Source organism: Caloenas nicobarica, chromosome 3, assembly GCF_036013445.1.
Source record: "Caloenas nicobarica isolate bCalNic1 chromosome 3, bCalNic1.hap1, whole genome shotgun sequence".
Lineage (NCBI taxonomy): Eukaryota > Metazoa > Chordata > Aves > Columbiformes > Columbidae > Caloenas > Caloenas nicobarica.
Window position 1 is genome coordinate 31,258,728 of NC_088247.1, and position 19,905 is coordinate 31,278,632.

The window sequence follows — 19,905 nt, forward strand, 5'->3', positions numbered from 1 at the left end:
AAATAGCATATGCTATTTTCTAGTCTCTTCATCTTCAGATCTGTAAAAATCATGTGCGTTGTACTGAGGCAGTGAGACTGAATTCTAAAGAGTGGCAAAGACAAGCAAACTGTCTCCTGCTAGGTGATCGGAGGGAGAAAAAGAAGATTTGGGGTTTTTTTATTAGGTAGTTTTTGTGCTACAAGTATCTATTTTTGGTTGTATGTCTGCTGGACATCTCACAAAACATACAAGTATACATTAACAAAGATATAAACCAGGTGTTATTCTTATAATATAGCCAGGCTGCTGACTATTTGACAAAGACTAACGTAGTAAGATTGTACATTAAGATTTTTTTCTGAGCTAAAAGATATCAAATTGGAGCTGGCAAAGCATTATATCAGGTCTTTTAAAAAAAAAAAAAGATCATCTAATAAAGAATTCAACCTGCTCAAATATGCTAAGCTTGAATTAATATTTCAAAACTCACCCCTTCTGTGTTTTGGGGATTGGTTGGTGTTTTGTTTATTTTTTGGTGTTGGTTTTTTGGGGGTTTTGTTGTTGTCATTTTTAATACTTGGCTAAGTTGGATGTCATTTTCAAAGTGAAAGGAATAAGTTTTCTTTCAGTAAATTTTATCTGTATGTTTTTCTCAGTTGTTCTGGGTTTTGGAGACCTTCACAGCTGACTAGTCATATTGAAAAATTAAAATGAAGGTATTAATAGGAATAAATGTATTAAAACTGGCTCTGCAGAAGAATAGCAGACTGTAATAAGTGGGTTTAACATCAATGAATAGTTCAGAATTTTTAAAGCAAGGAGATCCCTTAGGCTGAATGCAAAAATGATTGACTACTGTTAATCGGCAAAACTGTGGAAAGCCATGTCATTTTTTTCATAGAGGTTTCACACCTTTTTGAATGAGAGACAATCAGTATCGAAATTATTTCTTCTGTTTTAATCTCATACTGAAAATTCAGTGCAATAAAACTATTTCAAATAATGCAATTATTTGAAGAATTTTTATGTTTGAGATTTTTATATTATTGTTTTGTATTCCAGGGTGAACGTGGCTTTGCGGGTAGTAAAGGTGAAGAAGGTGAAAAGGCAAGTTATTCTGTCCGTGCTATTTTCAGTTTAATGTTTTGATACATGGCAAACCAAGTAGAGCTTTGTTCTGAAGGTCTTCCTTAACTCTTTCACAAGTAAAATTCGTATGGTTTTGCTACGTAAATCATTCCTGAAATGCTTAAGAAGGAGGTTTTTATTTGTGTCAACCAATGCCATCAGTGCTTCTTTTAGAAACACTTTTTTTTTTTAAGGCAATATTTAACAGTGAAGTCTAACAGAACTGTAACCTCTGTACTCCAGTAGTGTCTATTGCTATCTTATTTCTATGGTAACTAGTAAATGTTTATTTATACAATACAAAATGTATGATGAGATGATCTGTAGATATTCATAGTACATCATTATTGCTTCTTTGCATTTCAAATGCACTTTTATAGAAACTTACTGTGTTGATCATAGCTACTAAATGTTTTACACAGTTTTTTCCTAAGAGCATACATGAACTGCAATAGCAAAATTTAACATGTGTTACAGCATAACTGACTGCTAATTTTAAAAGGTTAATTTTCATTTATGTACTTCTCTGTATCTACACAGTAGTTAACATAAGTTTTGTCTCCTGCACACATCTGACGCTGAGTGAATTGCCTGCCAGTGGCCAAGCTGAATGCAGGTGCATTTACCTCCTCCTCAGACTGGAAGTTCCGTCCCTTTGTCTGATGGACTCACGTGTTGCCCTAAGGACATTCTTATTCTCCCAACAGCCATAAAATATTTCTGAGTGTAAATTCCAGGAAAATCCTTTCATTGTTCTTTACCAGTGGATATTGGAAATGGAGCTCGAAGCAGTTTTTCCCAACTGCAGGTGCTCTTCAGTGGCCAGAAATAGTTCAAAAGCTGGTGCATTAAAATGGGAACTAAACTGACCCTGTGGAAGGCTGTCTAGGCTGACAGAATGCCAGCCTGGGTGTCTCTAGATGATGCAACCTAATGTTCTTGAGAGGCTTCAGACAAGTAGGTCTTCAGAAGTCATCAAAGGCAAGTCTGTGTTGAGGGACAAGAGGAAGGATGACCTTGTTCATAGCTTGCCTAACAGGATTTAGAGTAACAGTGGTGATAGTTGATGGTTGAAACTTCAGCTCCTAACCATGTTACTGCCTGGTTACTGCTTTTTCACTAGTTTTGGCTGATTCAGATTAGGCAGCCTGAATTAAGAGTCTTTTCTTGGATCATAGATGGTTTCTCTATGCTTCAGCTCATGTCTGAAAAAAGGTGCAGAAAAGCATTTCTGCTGAATTTATATATCATGAAGATGAAGAATGCCCGATACTGCTATTCTGGCAGTATTCAGAGTGAGGAAAATGGAGAGTAGGTGGCAGCTTCTGAATTTTAAAAAGTGCAATATATTTGTGAGTTAGGCTGCTGTAGGTATGAGTATATTCACTCACCCAGTATATCTCTTCAGAAGTGTCAGCTTGCTTTCCAGCGTTCGTATTTTTAAAAAAGCGTGTTATGGATTAACAGAATTTAAGCTTTTTTAAAATTGTGAAGGTTTTTTTAGAGAGAGGTATTCCAGTAACCAGGAAGGAAAACGTATCACAAGTAAAAACCAGCATCCATAGCAACTAACGTTTATAATGTGAAGATTCAGCCTCCAAAAAAAGCACTTGTTAAGACTGAGTGTTTCTAACTTCACTGACAGATCTTATTTCCTTGGTGGCATCATTATTTATCAGTTCTGAAGGGCCTGTGGATTTTTTTTTTCCATAATTGCTCTGCAGCTGTGGTGTACTTTCCTTGAGTTTTATGAGTAAATTGTGTTTGGGGCACAGGCACATGGTTCCAGCTGTTGCTGCCATTTTCTTTGCTTAATTTCCCTTATTTTAAGGCAGAGGTAAAATGACCCAACCACTGGTATCCACATTTTTCTGATGTGGAGGCCGAGTCAGCACATTTAGACAATTTTTTTTTCTTTTTGTCTTGGAACTTCGGAAGTTAATTGAAAGATCTCATTTAAAAGTGTTTCTAGTGTAACTATTAAAAATGTATTCAGCTGTCCTTCAAATAAAAGGAAATGTAGGAGTGGAATGTTCTATGGTTACCAGTGATCACTCAAAAATTTTGGGACAGTCTCATCAGAAGTTACATGTCATGATTTGTCAGGAAAGAGTGTGTTTTAAGATTATGGGAAGTAAGTCTCATCTTGGACTTGAACAGTTACTCAATTTAGCCTTAATTCAAATAATTATTGAAGAACACAGTGCTGAATTTCCAGTAAATGAACTCCGGTATTAAAAATGTGTCAACACCTTTGCATTTTAACATACCATCACAAAATAAAATACTTGAACTAATTTGTGCATAACAAACATGACTAAAAAGCCTAGAATACAAAAAACCTCTACCGTCTTATATATGAAAGAACAAGATAGTGTTTGCCCACTGTATTTTGCATATCACCTAGAGTGAGACACAGCTGCCTAAACATGGGATATTTTCGATTTCAAACTCCTTGCAGCAGTGCATTAAAATGAACAATCCTGTATTTTTGGTTTGGTGACCATAACATTCCGTAGGATTGAATACTTGAAACCAACTCAGCCTTCTACCTCTCAGTTCACCAAATCAAACTAGGGCTTTGGCTTTTATTCTTTTGTGTTCTACATTGGCAGAGCAAGCTCTGGGGACATCAGGGAGATGTAGGCAACCGCGGCAAAAGTGAGTGATTGTATTTGAATTAAAGATACAGGAGACATCTATAATTTAAGCTATTGAGGGAGATTCTTTTACGGTGTTTAAAAGTTTCTTTGCCACACTTGATTCTCTTTGAGGAATCCAGAAGTCTCGTTCTGCCTTCCTCTGTTTTCTTTTTTTGGTCTTGGTTGAACTTGGTTCTCTCTTACAGAAGCCAGTAGTGGTGAGGAAAGCTACAGACTGTCTGTGCAGGTGTTACGCTGCAAGGTTTCTCTCCACAGAAAATATACTCTCGCTGTAAATTTGGTTTTATTCTCTTTTGTATTCTGTCTTCTTTGTGTCACCTAGATAATGACATTCTCTTATATGGTAGTCTCACAGCTGCAACAAAAACATCCGTCTACCCTTCTATAGGATAATGAAAAAGCATACACTGAGATCAGTTTTAATTGGTTTGCTGCCAGGAAGGCAGAATATATCATGTGGTTCTGTCCTCATTCTAATACTGTTCAGAATCATAATTTTACAGTATAGGATAGAAAGTATGCATATTACATTTTATGGTGATAGGAAGTCAGGAGGGATTGGTAATAACTAGAGGAAAGCTTTAAAATCCAGAATATTCTTGGCAGATCCAAGATGGAGCCTCAAAAAAATGGGATCCAACGCAGAAGCTGCAGGTGTAGGAACTACATGTAGGGGAGAATACATCTGACCTGCGGGGAAAAAAAATCAATCAAATAGTATTTACTTAGATATGTGCGTCGCTTGGGAGTTGGAATTAGCCCAAATGCTGCTAGTTAATCAGAAAAATAACCTCTAGGATGCCCTTTTCCCTTGTGAAATCTATAATTCATTCTCTTTTTTTTCCTGGCTCTTGCTTCTTTTGGTCGCTCCAGTTAGTACTCTTTACCCAGGTTCCCCATTTTTCTGTCATCTTGTCTGCCTTCTTGGTTAGAATACTTATTCGTTATAGTATACTTCAGACATATAGTTCTTTCTGTTATCGAGCTAGAGCACTGAGAATTCAGTTTTGTGGGACACATGGAACCTGAACACCATACAAATTTCATTATTGTTTGGCAGCATGTGTGGAACAAATCTATATTTTATTTGGAATAGTGGTAATAGAAAAGCCAGCAAATTTACATGTTAATTATAACCAAGCAAACATGACTGGATTGTCACTAATAGATAATAGTGATTTCACGGAGATGGGAAACTGGAATTTCTTGCCTCGCTTAACTGCTTTAAAATACTAGTATAAAATGTCTGTTCCTGTTTCAACTCAGAGAGGCAAGTAAAGTATACTGTTCTACAGACTGTATCACAGTCCTAGTTGGTATCTCAGAAGCTGTGATTGATAAAGTAAGAGAATGGCTGTGCTCTGGAGAGAGACTCTTTAATTAGAGTTTTCCTTGACTGGTTGATTTCCTTCATTAAAGTCTGTTCTTCTCCCATCTCATACTTGAAACAGAGGATTTTAAAAGTGGATGTCATTGCAGCTGAGCTATGTAGTAGTATGTGTGCTGTGATATGCACTTGTGAACACTTGATCTTTGGTAAAGTTATTATTTTACTGTAATTCTTTGATTGATGTTTCTCATTAAAGTGATATAAATAAAAAAGTTACATGTATTTGACTAACGGAAACTTTGAGAGTAAAACCATATTGATAGTCATTCATTACTTCCAGTGTTTCATCCTTTTAATTTTTTGTATGTTTTGATTGTGCTTTTGCCTGTGTATACATGTGAGAAGAGAGAAAGAGTCTGGGGCCTGTCCAGCCTAAATGTAGAAAAAATTGTCATCTGCTTCATTTTCTTCTAAATGCAGGATGTTCTTTGTATATATTTACTATTTTGTGAAGTACAATTTGAATTATCCCAGGAACTAGGGCTTCCTCTGTTTTCTTTAGAAGAAAATTCCTAATAGATCTTAGTGTTAAGATTTCCTGAAGGTTCAACATTTTCTACTTCGTCCTGTCACACCTAATAAAATACTGCTCTATCTTCCATCCATTCAGAACATGCAAGGCTATAAACTTCCAGTGTGTCCCCAGATGTAGTCTTTTATTTCACGGTCTTCAATATGCCTTTCTTAAGTAAGAATAAGTAAATGAAGAAGGAACCATGTTTCCCTTCTAAGATGCTAGTTGAAGTTAGTCATTATTTAGTCTGTCTAATGTTTTGATGTCTGTGTTACAAATCTCAGTAATGAAACCATTTCACCTGAGACAGCTCAAGTACCGAGGAAGTTTCCAATCTACTTGAAAAATAGAAGCTATTATCATGGATAGAAGATAGTCATGAACCTCAAAGGTCTATTATTAAAAATACTGGAAAATGGCTATTAAGAGAAGCAGTTAGTAACCCTCCTGTGTATTAGTACAGCACTTCTATTTGTCAGCTATAGGTTCTACTAGCAAAGCTTCAGTCTGAACATAAGATTAGAAGAGTAAATTCAGTAAGCTGCAAATCTTGATGTAACTGTGACCACTGCATGTACAGACCTGTCAGTCTGCATGTATTTGGGAGTAATGAAGAATGTCTGGTTTGCATTAGAGACTCAGGGTCCAGCTCCCTAGTTTGCTTGGATGGTGGTGGAGTCAGTGTCACTGTGCTGAAAATATGGCTCATTACCTTTTCTAACCATCATTGCAGATGCTTTACTGGAGTAGGGGAAAGATCTTCTTGACCTTTAAATCTTATTTTGTGCAGTCAAGATGGAGTGCTTTACCAGCTGGATGTAAATGTGAACTAAGTTTTTTCATACTTGTCTCGTAATGTTATATAGGGAAGTATTATTCTCTTTCTCATCTTATAACTATTTAGTCACCTATTTGCACCTTTTAAGCTTTAGGGTTGGGGGGAATGTTTGCTTTGCTTGTACGATTGTTCTGCTCTGACATTGGGGGTAACATTTTAGGTTTTTTTCATGAAATCATATGAGGTTAAAAGTTGTTTACAAGACAACCATCTCAATGAATAAGCATGCAAGTGGTTTTATTTGACAGAATTTTTTTTTTTTTATACCAAGCAGATCTCATGAGATCACAGAGACATCTGTACACAGATATTCTAGGTGAAAAGGAATGGTATATTGTTAATTCTAGAGGAAGTCTCTACCTATAATAAAAGTGGTCACATTGGCATGTATCCTAGTGAGCTAAACATTACCGGGGCTTATCCTGTAGTTCTGTGGTATTTGGCTTGATCATGCCATCTTCATATTGTTTAACTCTCTTGCCCTTTGAAGCGGGCTTAATCAAAACTGCCTGTTGGGAATAGTCCTTAGCCTTTGCTAACTTTTGAACTGTGCCTGGGAATTACATGGGAAAATTGTAATTAAACTCCTTGAAATGTCTGCAAGAGACCTTCACAGCTGGGGTGTATCAATTTAGTGATACAGATGACCAAGTTCCAGGTCTTAAGCTGTATCACTGTTTAATTTACTTACACATACCCCATTTGGTCAGATTAAAAGTTCATCAGGCTCAGCATCCTGCCTCTAATGATAGCCAGAAGTGGTGCCCAGGGAAAAGCAAAAGGACAAAGTAAGCAAGTACAGTGCTTCTCCCCATGTGCTCTTCCAGCTTCCAATTATTTGAGACTGCGATCTCAGCCAGATGTGTTTTCAGTGAATTTAGCAGCCTTCAATGGACTTCTCTTCCATTAGTGAGTGCAGTTTTCCCTTGATTTCATGTAAACTTTGAGCATCTGCAATATCCTGTGGTGAGGAATTATGCAGTTTATCTGTGTGTTTGAAGAACCATTTCCTTTTGTTTATTTGGAACCTGCTTGCTCTTAATTTAATTTGGCGTCCCCTACTTGTTCTGTTGGAAGATTTCCGTTCTCCTCTTCAGTATCAATCCAGAATCAATAAGCATCTATTGTGCACTCCTGAGCTGTCTCTTACAAATTGGAAGTATACAGTATCACAGTGAAGTTCTTTGGTGTCCTGTTTTGGGTTTTTGTGTTGGTTTTGTGTTGTTTTTTTTTTTCTCTGTGCCTTCCTAATACCTCCTCACATGGAACTTCCTTTTTTATCCTCCCTTTAGCTTTGAGTGTCACCCCAAAATCTCACTCTTGCTCCTTTTGAACTGATCAGTCATTACATTTAGGAAGTTGTGATTGTGTTCACAGACATTATGGCTAAATACGGGACATATGGATTTTACCCTCTTCATCATTTTAAATACATCTATGCTGTACTTAATTTGTCTTCCTTTTGCCATGTCATTTCATCTCATCATGGCTGAACTGAGTTTGCTACAGTTCACCCTTATCTGTATTAATCTGTATAATTTGGTATCATCACCGGGTTTAGTCATGTACCTCAAAATGGTTTTCTTTATAAGGTTTGAGTGTAAACAACTAATATCTTGCTTGAGCCCAAGATTAGTGGAGAGGTAACTTTGCCAATACCTAAATGCTGGTGTGAACTCTCAAGCTCTTTGTCTTAAACTCTGAAAATGGCCATTCGTGCATATTGAGTACAGTTTACTTCAGCCCACAAAGCTTTCCGAATTCCAGTTGGTCACATAACATAGGAAGCCTCTTGCATGGTAGGCCCAGCTCTGGGCAGGAAAGCACACACAGTGCTCTGAAGAAACAGCCAAGCCTGTTCTGAATGAGCAATCTGGGGCATCAGAAGCATTGCAGCTTCATTAGTGGGTCTTCTTGTTGAGATGTAAGGTTTTAAAGCACGAGCAAGGCACCAGGTTGTTTGGATGTACCGCTTCCAGTAATGGTTACTTCTGTGCCACCTTGGAAGTTTCTGTGAAGGCATATCCAGCTATGGATGCCTGGAAAAGATGTAGTAGTTTGGAAACTGCTAGGGCTGTAAAACTTTTGAATGGTAATTTTGATAAATGGTAATTAGCTTAAAATTAATTTAACAATTTTTATCTGTAAGGAGTGCCACACATTTAGCATCTGAGAAAATATTCTGGAGGAACAAAGAAATATCCACTAGCAGTGGTAGAGAGCACAGCATCATCTTGCCTCTACATAGACATGTTGAGGTCCCAGTTTCCATTTAACAGCTGAGAGGGTTGTGTGGCACCAGTGGGGTCAATGCTGGGGCTTGGGTCAGGGCACCTCTGTAGAGGAGAGAGGGTGGAGGCAGGCATGGACCTTGAGTGGGCTACTTGGGGAAAACAAGAAGAATGGGTGGCGTATGTGTGTGTAATTCTGAGAGAGATGGAAGAGACTGAGAGTAATTCAGAAGCCAGACTGGGGGTACACCCGTACTAAAGTGGGAATAAACCGAGATCTGTAGCGCATCTTAGTGCTTTCATTTGACTGCACTGCCTTCCAGAAGTTTTGTGGTCTGGATGTAGTCTGCGAATAGCAAATCCTACTCCTTTTCAGAGTCAAAAGTAGAATACAGAATTTCTGGTTGCCTTGCTTGGCTAGTGAATTGTTTGTATTCTGTGATGAGTAGGAGGTGTCCCATGCTCTGCCTGTGCTTCTGGCTCACCAGAAGAGAGGAGTCATCCTCTGCTGCAGCTACCCAGTCTTTTAGCTCAGCTGATAAAGCTTATTGTTGTGAACCAAAATATTCTCTCCTCTGACTCCACAGGCAATCTTTGGTGGAAGGCCTTATAATTCCTTATGGCAGACATTTTTTGTTGTTTACCATTTATTAATCTGAACAGACTGAATTTCAAAAATAAGATTGTTGAGCCAAAGATAAGAAATATGAGAATAGAATTAATTTGCTAACTAAACGTGACCTCAATTGGATTAGAGAGAGGCCTGGAAATAACCCATCATACGAGTCTTGCCACAAAATCGTCTCAGAGAAAAAGGTCTGACTGAAGTTCAACATCCAGCCCTTTTTGTTCAAACACAATTTCTGGATTTTTTTTTCTGTCTGCCTGCTATTTTTGTTACTTGTTCTTGATTATCTGTGCCTTCTCTTTTTTCTTTTTTTCTGACTCATAACATACCTTTCCTGTTGTGCACCCATACACATATCTGTCCATTCTCTTTCCCTATTTTACTTTTCCAAAAGCTGTTTACATTTTACTAATACTTTTGCACAATATCTTTGAGGAAAGAGTTATCTTTAACTGGAAGTGCTGTGAGAAGCACTGCAGGCACAGTGTAACATAACGTGAGCAGTTCAACTCCTTACAGATCTCAAGGGTTCTGGGTAACTTCAGGTGGTATCATTGATCTAGTCTTACAGTTAGTCAGGACTGAAAATTGAAATAGTTTCATATGGCTGTAATTATCAGTGTTTTCTGACAGAGTAGTCTAGGTGGGATATTTCTTCTTGATAGGTTTAACTTTCAGCAAGTATTTTTCCTCAATTTCTAGTTGAATATGCGTATTTACACGGTTAGGCTTGTATGTTTACAGACATATTTGTGTCCTAGAATAAGTCATCCCCTTCTAGGAAACATAACATATTACAATCACAAAAATATTTAGTAAGATACTAATTAAACTATTTATAAATTATGTAATTTCTGACTTAATTATCTTTATTCACTGCAATGCAGTTATTAAAGGAAATGTGTTCTTTACCAAGAACTTTAAGCCAAGAATTTCAAGGAAGAAGGCACTACAGCAATAGAGGGTAAGCACAACTGAATCTTTGCTGGCAGGTGCAGTGTGTTACTTTGACATAGCAAACTGAATAAAGCTCCTGACATGCGAGTTTCCTTTCTTTCAAACAGGAGGCGGCTCTAGGGATTTGCTGAGCAAAGCTAAGCTGTAAGACTGAGCTGTCAGGGCTCCACAGCAAGGAGGCCATGAGTGCACTGCAGCTGCTACTATCAGTGAGAATATGTTGTAAGCACTGTTGCAGAGGATCATTCTTTATGAAAGAGACGGTACTGACAGGTATCCAATGAGAAGAGGCAATAAGATAATCTTATAAAACAGTATTGATGCTGCAATATTAGTAAACAGCATTTAGCATAAGTTGCATAAATGCTTATATGGCCTCGTAATTTGTATAGTGTAGCTTCATATTGTGAGACCTTTTTAAAAATTCTTTTATGTGATATTTCTAAAATAGGCATGGATGCTAAGAAGTAAATTTGCAGTTGAGATAAATGTGTTTAAGCAAATGGGACTCCCTAAATGTGGTCTTTCAATTTTGGATGAGTGAATATCCAATTAGAGAGTTGTTTGCAATTAGGATAAGGACCAGAATTCACAAATTCATGATGAAAGAAGAAACGACAAAACAGCTACTCACATTGGTCAGTGCAGAACAGGAGGTGAGAGAACCTTGTTCATGAATATGCTAAAAATAAAACTCAGTGTTTGTGTGAGCAGGGGAAGCTTTTCACAACCTGCAAAGAGAGATGTGGATGTTATGCTGAAGAGTCAGCAACGTACATGTTGAAGTGTGTTTAAGTCTCCAAAGCACTTTATTTTTCTCCACTTGGCAGTAGTAGGTGTTTGTTAAGGTAATACTGTCAATGATAAAAACAGTCTTCCTCCCCGATCTTCTCCTTTCCAGCTGCTTCTTTCTATCCCCAGTGTCCCTGTGCACTGCTATTTGTTGCGGGGGAGTAATTTAGAGTTCTGCTTACTGCAGAACAATGTTTAGATTTCTTAAAGAGAAGTGCAACTTAAAAGAGTTCGATGGCAGGTTCACTCTATTATTTACTGCATGGGGGAAATATGCCAAGCCAAATGCTACTTACCTTCTCTCCGGGAGCCTGTACCCATTCACAAAGCAAACTTTTAGGCGTTCCCTCCCTGACAACTGTTTGCTCTGGAGTCTATGTTTAAAGCTCAAGGGGCAAACTTTCAGGCAAGACCTGATAACTGTATACAGAGCAGACTTTCAGGAGACAAAATTCTTAGGAAAAAAAAAAATATAATGGAGTAGAATTGTCTCATAGTCAATTGCATACAGTAGGAAAAGTATGCACGAGACTCCCCGCGCCCACAAGTTACCGGTGTTCAGTGTGCCATTCTGCTTCCTTGAGGGTCGTCTGGAAGGAGTTCTTTGCCTGGCTGCTGCTCAGGCCCTTCCCTCCTCTGGAGCCTGGACCAAACTGCTGCTGGTTTGGCTGGGACGGGCGTCGAGTGCCTCCACCACACTATTGCAGCTGTTTGCATGATGCCTAGTAAAGTAAATAAATTAGGGAACTGTTTTGATCAAAAACCCCCCTCTGTTTACTGGGTTATATTCCAGCAGATTCTGCTTCTCCAGACTGCTGTCTGGCTTTTCTTCAGCAACTAAGGTGTTCCAGAAGAACAGGTATGTTTTAATGACCAGAAGGTGCTGCAGTCCTACACAGACGACTTTTGGGGCTGGAGAACAGTATGATTCCTTGGTTCCTTTTGATTGAAGCTAAACTGAAAGATGTACTCCAGGAACAAGCTTAAGGTGCTGCAATTGCTAATGGCTCTTGAGTTCATGAAAACAGACTAAAGCTACTCCAAGGTAGGTTTGGAATAGCTACAACAAAATACATATAGTGTGATCATCTAGTACTCTGCATCGTTTACTCCATAGATCCTCTTCTGTTGTGCCACCCAGTTTGGTAATGTACCTACAAAATACTTAATTTGAAGAAGACCTCATGTAGCCTGCACAGAAAGTCAAGGGTTTTAAGGCAGTTACAAAGATGTGCACAAAAGTATAGTAAATTGTACAGAAGTATGTGCCCAATGTAGTTAACCCAATCAGCAGCTTTATGCTGATACTTTGTACAGTACACTCATTGGCCATCTTTGCATATTCTTAAATTTTAATTTAAGTAACCAAAGAAACTAGCTTAGAAGGGCAACTAATTTACAACAGTTCAGAGTTGTCTTAGATGTATACAGGGAGCATATTGTTGGTCCTCCTCATGTGGTGAGGGCAATGTATATTGTGCACAGATAAAGAAAGAAGTTTTGTTCTGTACCCTTTTATGAGTTTTGTGTACTTATTGAAGGCTGGTGTTAACTTGAACTTGCTTTTGCTGTCAATAGCCAGCCAGTAGATCCAGCTCAAATTTCCCAGGATGCCCTTTCTCAGGATGCTTCCTTCCCTTCAGCAGGTCGCATAACATTCTCTCACCTATTTATTCTAGACCCATGGATTTTTCACACTTCACTGTACAGTGGTCCAGCTACAACAGAAATATGACAATTGTTTTCATGCACAGTACCCTGTGGGCTGGTTGTATGGATAGTTGGCAGGGGAGTGGGAGCTGTGGATTTTAATCTTCTGTAAAAGAGAGAAAACTTCCTCAATTAAATCTATAATTACTAAATTTCATGCAAAAGACAGCCATTTCCTACTTTTCTAGCTGTGTTTTAAATGTGCCTTAATGAAGTCTGAGCAAGGTATGCTTATTTTAAATACAGATCAAGCCACCTCCTCAGACAAATATCTGTCAGCAGACTGAACACGTCACATCTGTGGATCGTAGGAGAGTCCATGAGAGATTTATTGAAACCTCAGTCTTCTGGTTTCAGCTGGGATAGAGTTAATATTTTTCCTAGCAGCTGGTATAGTGCTGTGGTTTGGCAGGCAGGTGTTCAGCCATCTCCAGGAAAGCAGGACTCCATCACACATAATAGTTACTTGGGAGGACAAACGCCATAACTCTGAACATCTCCCCCTTCCTTCCTCTTCCCTCAGCTTTATATACTGAGCATGACTCATATGGTATGGGATATCCCTTTGGGCAGTTGGGGTCAGCTGTCCCGGCTGTGACTCCCCCCAACTCTTGGTGCCCCCCCAGGCTACTCACTGGTGGGGTGGGGTGGGAAGTACAAAAGGCCTTGACGCTGTGTAAGCACTGCTCAGCAGTAACTAAAACATCCCTGTTTTATCTACACTGTTTCCAGTACAAATCCAAAACATAGTCCCATACTAGCTATTATGAAGAAAATTAACTCTATCCCAGCCAACACCAGCACCCCCAATTTCCTGGTCTACAGTATGCATTTCTAGGACCATATTAAACTACTTATGGTGGTCTAAGAAAATAGAGATAAATGATACTGCTGACTGTGTGGCCCTGGTGAACATGGTCAATACTCACAGCTTCAGAAAATGACGTTGTTCCAGTTGTCATGTGACAGAAGTAAAGCTAGAGGTGCAGCCTTTGTGTAAGTTGATGGACTGCTATGTCTTTTCTGCAAACACTTGATGTTGCAGTAACCATCTGCAGAGTATCTTTAGAGGCTAAATAAAAACAGCAATAGCCTGCAAAAACCATGAAAGCATGGGCATCTAAAAAAATACTATGTTCTGTGAAAGCAATACTATTTGTCAACTGCTTACAAGAACAGATCAGCTTTAGGCTGTCTTAGGAGCCCAGCCTTGAAAAGAAACTAGTTTATTCCTCCTATGGAAAAACCTTTATTCAACACTAACACTAAGGCAGCATAAACAGAAACCTCCCCACTAAAAGGCAGATAGAATTTTAAACAACTGTAGCTGAAAGTCAAATCCATTTCTAGTATTTACTTAAGGAAAGGAAAAATAATGTGCTCATTAAATGAGACAATTTGTTTTCCTTTAAGGTTTTAATCTATTGACAGGTATGCAAGATACTTAAATTCAAAACTACTGTGGAGTTTGACACTGGAAACTTAGAGCCAAATTCAGCTACTAGTTTTGTTCACGAGTGATGCAAGAGAGAAATTCTGTAAAAGCTCAAATATCTATGCAAGTCAAAGCATGTATTATGGTTACTTTGTGTTGCTTCACCTATTATGTAGATTTTTGCTCATCGCACCAAAGAATTGGGCCGAAGGGAGGCGTTATTGAATGGAGATAAATTGTATGACTTTGCGTAAGCCTTGCAATGCTGACTCGTGCACTGAGTTTAGTACTTACATTTCCCACTATTTAAGTACTTGTGCATGAAAACCAGAAAAGGAGAAGATAAATGATGAACAGAATTTTACCAATGACATTGCTAATGGGTGGGTGAGAGCAAGATGAGGGAGCATTTGTGAAAATAGTGTAATCAAGTCCAGATGAAAGTGGTAGCTCTGTAGAGAGCTGAAAAAGGTTACGTCTGTGGTCTGGATGTGGTTTGTATCTGAGAGCCTCACTTCAAGATTATTCCAGTCCTTGGTGATCAATAGAATGAGCGTTTTTCAGTGACAAAAGAGGAAGCTTCCCCAAGGAAAAAGATGTTGAAGGAAACAGTTAAAACTAATTCAAATGGTTAGATATCACCAAGAAGGTACTGGAAAGTTAAGATGTTTGCTTGGACAGGAGGCAAGTCTGGAATAGAAGTGTAAATGATGACTCATAGAAATTATTCTTGATTTTATATTTGCAGATAAGTTTAGCCAGAGACACTGTAGAAGGAGAGGAAAACTGGACCATGAGTGTGCCCTGTATAACCTCTTCATGGAAAGTTGCATGTATAAGTTGTCTGACTGCATTCGTGAGTCTTTATAGTTTGGAAGATCTTTCACTTTTGGATTCTGAGGAAAAGTATAACACAGTAAATGACATGCAATACACCAATTTTTGAACTGAAGTGATATTCCATGTATAAAATGTATTGTAGAACTCAGCCAGATGGAGAGAGTAAAGAATAGAATATCCATTACTATTCATGGTGAGTGTCTTAGGGTCTTTAAAATATATTCTATGATTTCTTTCTGTAGATGCAAATTGTTTAAATAAGCATATTGATTTTTTGGGGAAGCTTTGAATTATTTTAAAAAGCTATTTACATTCACTAAAGCCTCTGCATATAAATACCAAGTAACATTTGCAAATGAAGATTACCACAAAAAAGCTTAGTGACTTTTCCTTATAAACACATTTTACCTGACTGATTGTACGCATACTAATATATTTGAGTGGATGTTAAGAACGCGTATTACCTAGGAGAGCGAGACTCTGTTTTCAGATATCTCATGCTTTAGGTTGTGTTCTTTTTCTTATTTTCATGAATAAAACTTCATCTTGCATTAAGAATTTTTCTTTCAATTTCAGTCTAGGAATATAGGATCAAATAATTACCGAAAAGAGTGGTGTGTTTGGAAGTTGATTTTGTTTGGTTTTTAATCCTTGACAGTGACAGTTTTGAAGGGGAAAAAAAAAGTGTGAAATGGTGATGGTAGGATGGGCCCTGTCAGGATCCCATACAGAGCAAAGTTTGTAAACTACAACATCTAAATTTCATGAGGCAAAAAGCAATGCCAGCATCTTAAGCCTGATTACATTCATTTGGGGCATTTATTATTGAATAACAAAGCTAAATGCTAGATTGTGGTTAGTCTTGTATAAATTGCAGCAAGCAAGAGCCATCCAACATGTCAGTATTTTTTTCTTCTTGTGCTGGCTAACATCTGTCACCCAACAGGATGAAGTTGTGTCTTTATGTTTCTTTTACCCTAACAAGTCTCTTAGATGAAAATGTATGTTATGTACTATTCTACATAGATTATTTTTTCCACTTATCAAAGTATTATTTAATTCCTTTTAGTATTTCACTAATGATCTTAACTACTAGCTCTGGATGGTATCAGTGAATGTTAGGTAGTCTTTTAGATTTCCACGGGATAGGGTTACGTTGAAGATAAGGACCAAGATGTGATTCAGAGATCTGTAAGGAGCACATTAAGAGACCAAAAGATTGTTCAGTTGTGTTTTCAGTAAGGCATTGCTGTGGCGTTTTTCTAGATGTGAAAGAATAGAATTTGAGCTTTCTGAAGGCTCAAGTATACGTAAGGCCACGTAAGAAATTATTTCAATGAGGCAATAACAGTTGACAGTTTCTGGCCTGCCAGTGTGTGCCATGGAATTGATAGACTATTTTAGAAGTCTGTGTTTGTGGATGTTGTAATGTGAGAGTTTAGTGTTCAGTGAAGAATGTAAAAGTATACCTAAACCACATGACTTGATTGAATGTGGATACAGACCTTCATTCTAAGGAAGTTGCTAACTCTTCAGAATATGTTCATCTGTCTGCTTCTGTTTGCTCTGTGTTATTTGGTTTGGTTTTTATTTTGCTGTTCTTTTTCTCTGAACTAATACTATTCAGTCACTGCACCTGGTGATAATGGCATGGTGACAGTGCAAACAGCTCAGTCATTTTGTTATCTTTTATATTGCTGGCATTTGAATCAATGTTTGTCTTTCAACGCCTTCATGAAAAAAGGAGAATTTATTTATTAAAATGAGAGATTTTTTGACTCCTTAAGACATGTGCCTCCTGCAAACACTGTAATCATTACACAGCTCCCATTTTCCAAGAGAGAGCGATCATAGCAAAACCAAGGAGCAGTCTAGAGGAATTGTTATCCTGGAAGAGTGTACAGGGTTGTATCTGCTTCACCCCCATGAAGAGGCACATACAACAAAGTATCATCAAGTCTGTCTAGAACATTCTCAAGCAAAATCTACAGCTGAGGCAATTTCACTCTCTTCTTAGAGAGATGGTTACAGTACTTCTCTGCTTTTTTAACCCCAATTTGCTCTCCTCAAAACCTAAATCCTTTTGGCTACAAATTAAACCCATTATTTGCATTATTACTATGGGAAAGTGATTGTCCTGTTTACAGCATTCTTTCCCATATTTGAAATTCACCAGCATGCCCTGTGTTAACTCTTTCCTACTATTTTTTTTTTAAAAAAAAACTTTCTATCATTCTGGTTTGGAGAAGAGCAGATACCTAGAAGTTGACAAAGTTCCATTAAAAATATGATGCCCTCAGCTAGATGCTGTTTTTCACTGTTCTCATCAGTGGCCAGTAAACCAGAATAATTTGTTCAATTTGCATTTGGCTCATCCCAGAATGGACTCTGGCCTTTTAAAAATAGCTTTGTATTACAGACTACCGCTCACTCTGTGATCCATGATAATCTCAGGATCCTTTTCTGCAGTAGTGCTACAGGGATTATTCTGTACACTTTAATTGTGCTTTTGGTTTCTCCGTTTGGAGAGCACTACCCTGTAACATTTATTGGACATCACATTTTTAATTGCTGTTCTGATCGATTTAAATAATAAAAAAAAATGGTCGGCTACCTTCTTCCTGTTGAGAGGAAGAGGCAATTCATCAGTGCAGTTTTGGAGCCAGAGGCTGGCCTGGCTTCAGATTGTCCTGTGCCTAAGATTTTGGACTCGGTTGAGGTGGTAGTTTGCGTTTATATAGCCTCTCTGGCTTAGAAATGCTTACAGCTTGCTCTGAAATGTGATGTGTGACACTAAGCGGTAGTTAGCCAGTGTCAACATCTTCAGCATTGCCGTCTATGTAAGTGAATCAGGAAGGAAAGATCTTTCTCCTGATATGTTATCTGGTTTGGTCAGGCACTGACACCTGTTGTTTGGAGGTGTTTCACAAGACGGTGATGATGCAGTTTGGAATCAGAAGTGTTTTTGTCATAGTTTCTTGATAAGTGTATCTGCTGAGCTCTCTGAATTGCTGATGCTTACGAAGCTTTGTGATCACCTACTTTCTTGCTGTGTCTGAGTATCCTAAATAGGTGGGTTTGGGAAGACACACTGACATCCTTCCAGGTCATCACTATTGATTTTAGTTTGCAGAAATACACTTCTATTTCTAGTAATGTTTTATGACATCTCTTTCTGACCCTGCTTAGGTAATAGTCTTATGTGATACAGGGTTACAGTCTGTTAGGAAATAACCTTCTTGTATCACTCTTTTGTTTCCTTGCGTAGTTCCTCCCAGTCTGAAGGGAGATAAAATCATTAGTCTGCCTTGATTTCCATCCCTTTTAAATAGTGTAGTGTCTCAGCCATCCTGAGGTGCTTCACCATGACTTTTGCCACTTTCCTGATGAATACTACTCCACATTCTGCAGAAGGGTTACAGGTCAGTCAATAAGAATGTTACTGGGATGGATCCCTTTGTAACCCTAGCTTTCCAGACATCTATCAGCAAAAACAGAAAGAGCCATAGGTTGTTTGTTTTGTTGTTGGTTTTTTTTTAACTGAAGATGCTGATTTTTTAAATTCATAACTTATTAAGGAAAAATCAATAGACATTACTATGAACTCAGTTCATCTTAAAAGAAACTATAGAGAAATGGTTGGAAGAAAAGAAAATTCAAACAGAGCATGCTGCTGAAACAGACCTATAGTAGAACACAAGAGTATTAAAAAAAATTTTAAAAGCCATAACTATATTAAAGATATGTAGGGTAAAATCACGGAATTTCAGAGGTTAAAAATTATAAGGTAGCCACACTGAGTTATTGATACTGTATAGCTTGCTTACTTTGGAGGGTATTTCAGCTATTGTTAACAATGGTGCTTTAAAATGGTCAGAACGAAGGATATCAGAGATTCGTGATTAATATCATTAACAAGGCAACAGTGCAATAAAAACTCCAAAACTTTACCTTTTGCGTTAAATTTTTACATATGAATGTATTTTATTTCCAAATACATTACTTTGCCTTTATAATAAGGAGGAAACGCAAAGAAAATGAGGCTGCCTTAAAGTGGACAAGTGAATTGAGGGCTGGTACTCTCGTCGTGCAGAGGCTGTGCGTGACCCCCTGGCTCTAATTAAAGAATGTTACCACTGAATTCAGTGTGTGTGCTATTACGCACGGCAGACTGAATCCCTCCCAGCGCTTATACTGGAGCAACCCCATCAGCTTGTTCCATTGGGGTAATTGAAAGCAGAATGCACCCAAAGAAATACAAATAATTCAGTCTTATGTTGGGTTAGTTTGAGTTAACTAATCTACAAGGCATGGCACTTCCAGAGTTTTGCCATCCTGTTTGTGCAATAAATAGTCTTAAATTGTCTCATCTGAATGTAGTATAAGCAGGCAGGAACATTAGTTATAAAACGACACTAACATATTTTTCTCTCTTTTTTGTTAATATATGAGGTAAGCCACAATGTTGATTATTAACAGCCTCCTCTACACTGCAGAGTGGCTTCTGCAGTTCTGCAAATTGGCTGGATTTGAAGCTGTTAATTATGCAGTATAGTGTGCTCCATAAAAGCAGAAATGAGCGTGACTTGGCTCAGTTCTCATGAGAATAAATTGTAAAAATTGGACCTCTGTTTGATTTGAATTCTAGCTTCACAGAGGACATGGACATTCCATGCAACAGGCTTGGTGAGGACAAATAATTTACTCCATTAAAAAATCAGAATAGGTTCATAGTAAAATCATAAACCTGGCAGAAACCCATGGCTCTTGGGACTCTGCAGAGGGCCGGGGCTCATT

At 38.1% G+C, this 19,905-nt stretch overlaps 1 protein-coding gene across 1 annotated transcript in view; it reads left to right on the forward strand.

The window, feature by feature from the left end:
• COL19A1 (collagen type XIX alpha 1 chain) overlaps window positions 1-19,905 on the forward strand; it is a 186,104-nt gene that overhangs the window by 62,364 nt on the left and 103,835 nt on the right. The window contains exon 11 of the mRNA XM_065632140.1: window positions 1,045-1,089. Coding sequence (XP_065488212.1) covers window positions 1,045-1,089 — 45 coding nt within the window. The remainder of the gene's footprint in view (window positions 1-1,044; window positions 1,090-19,905) is intronic.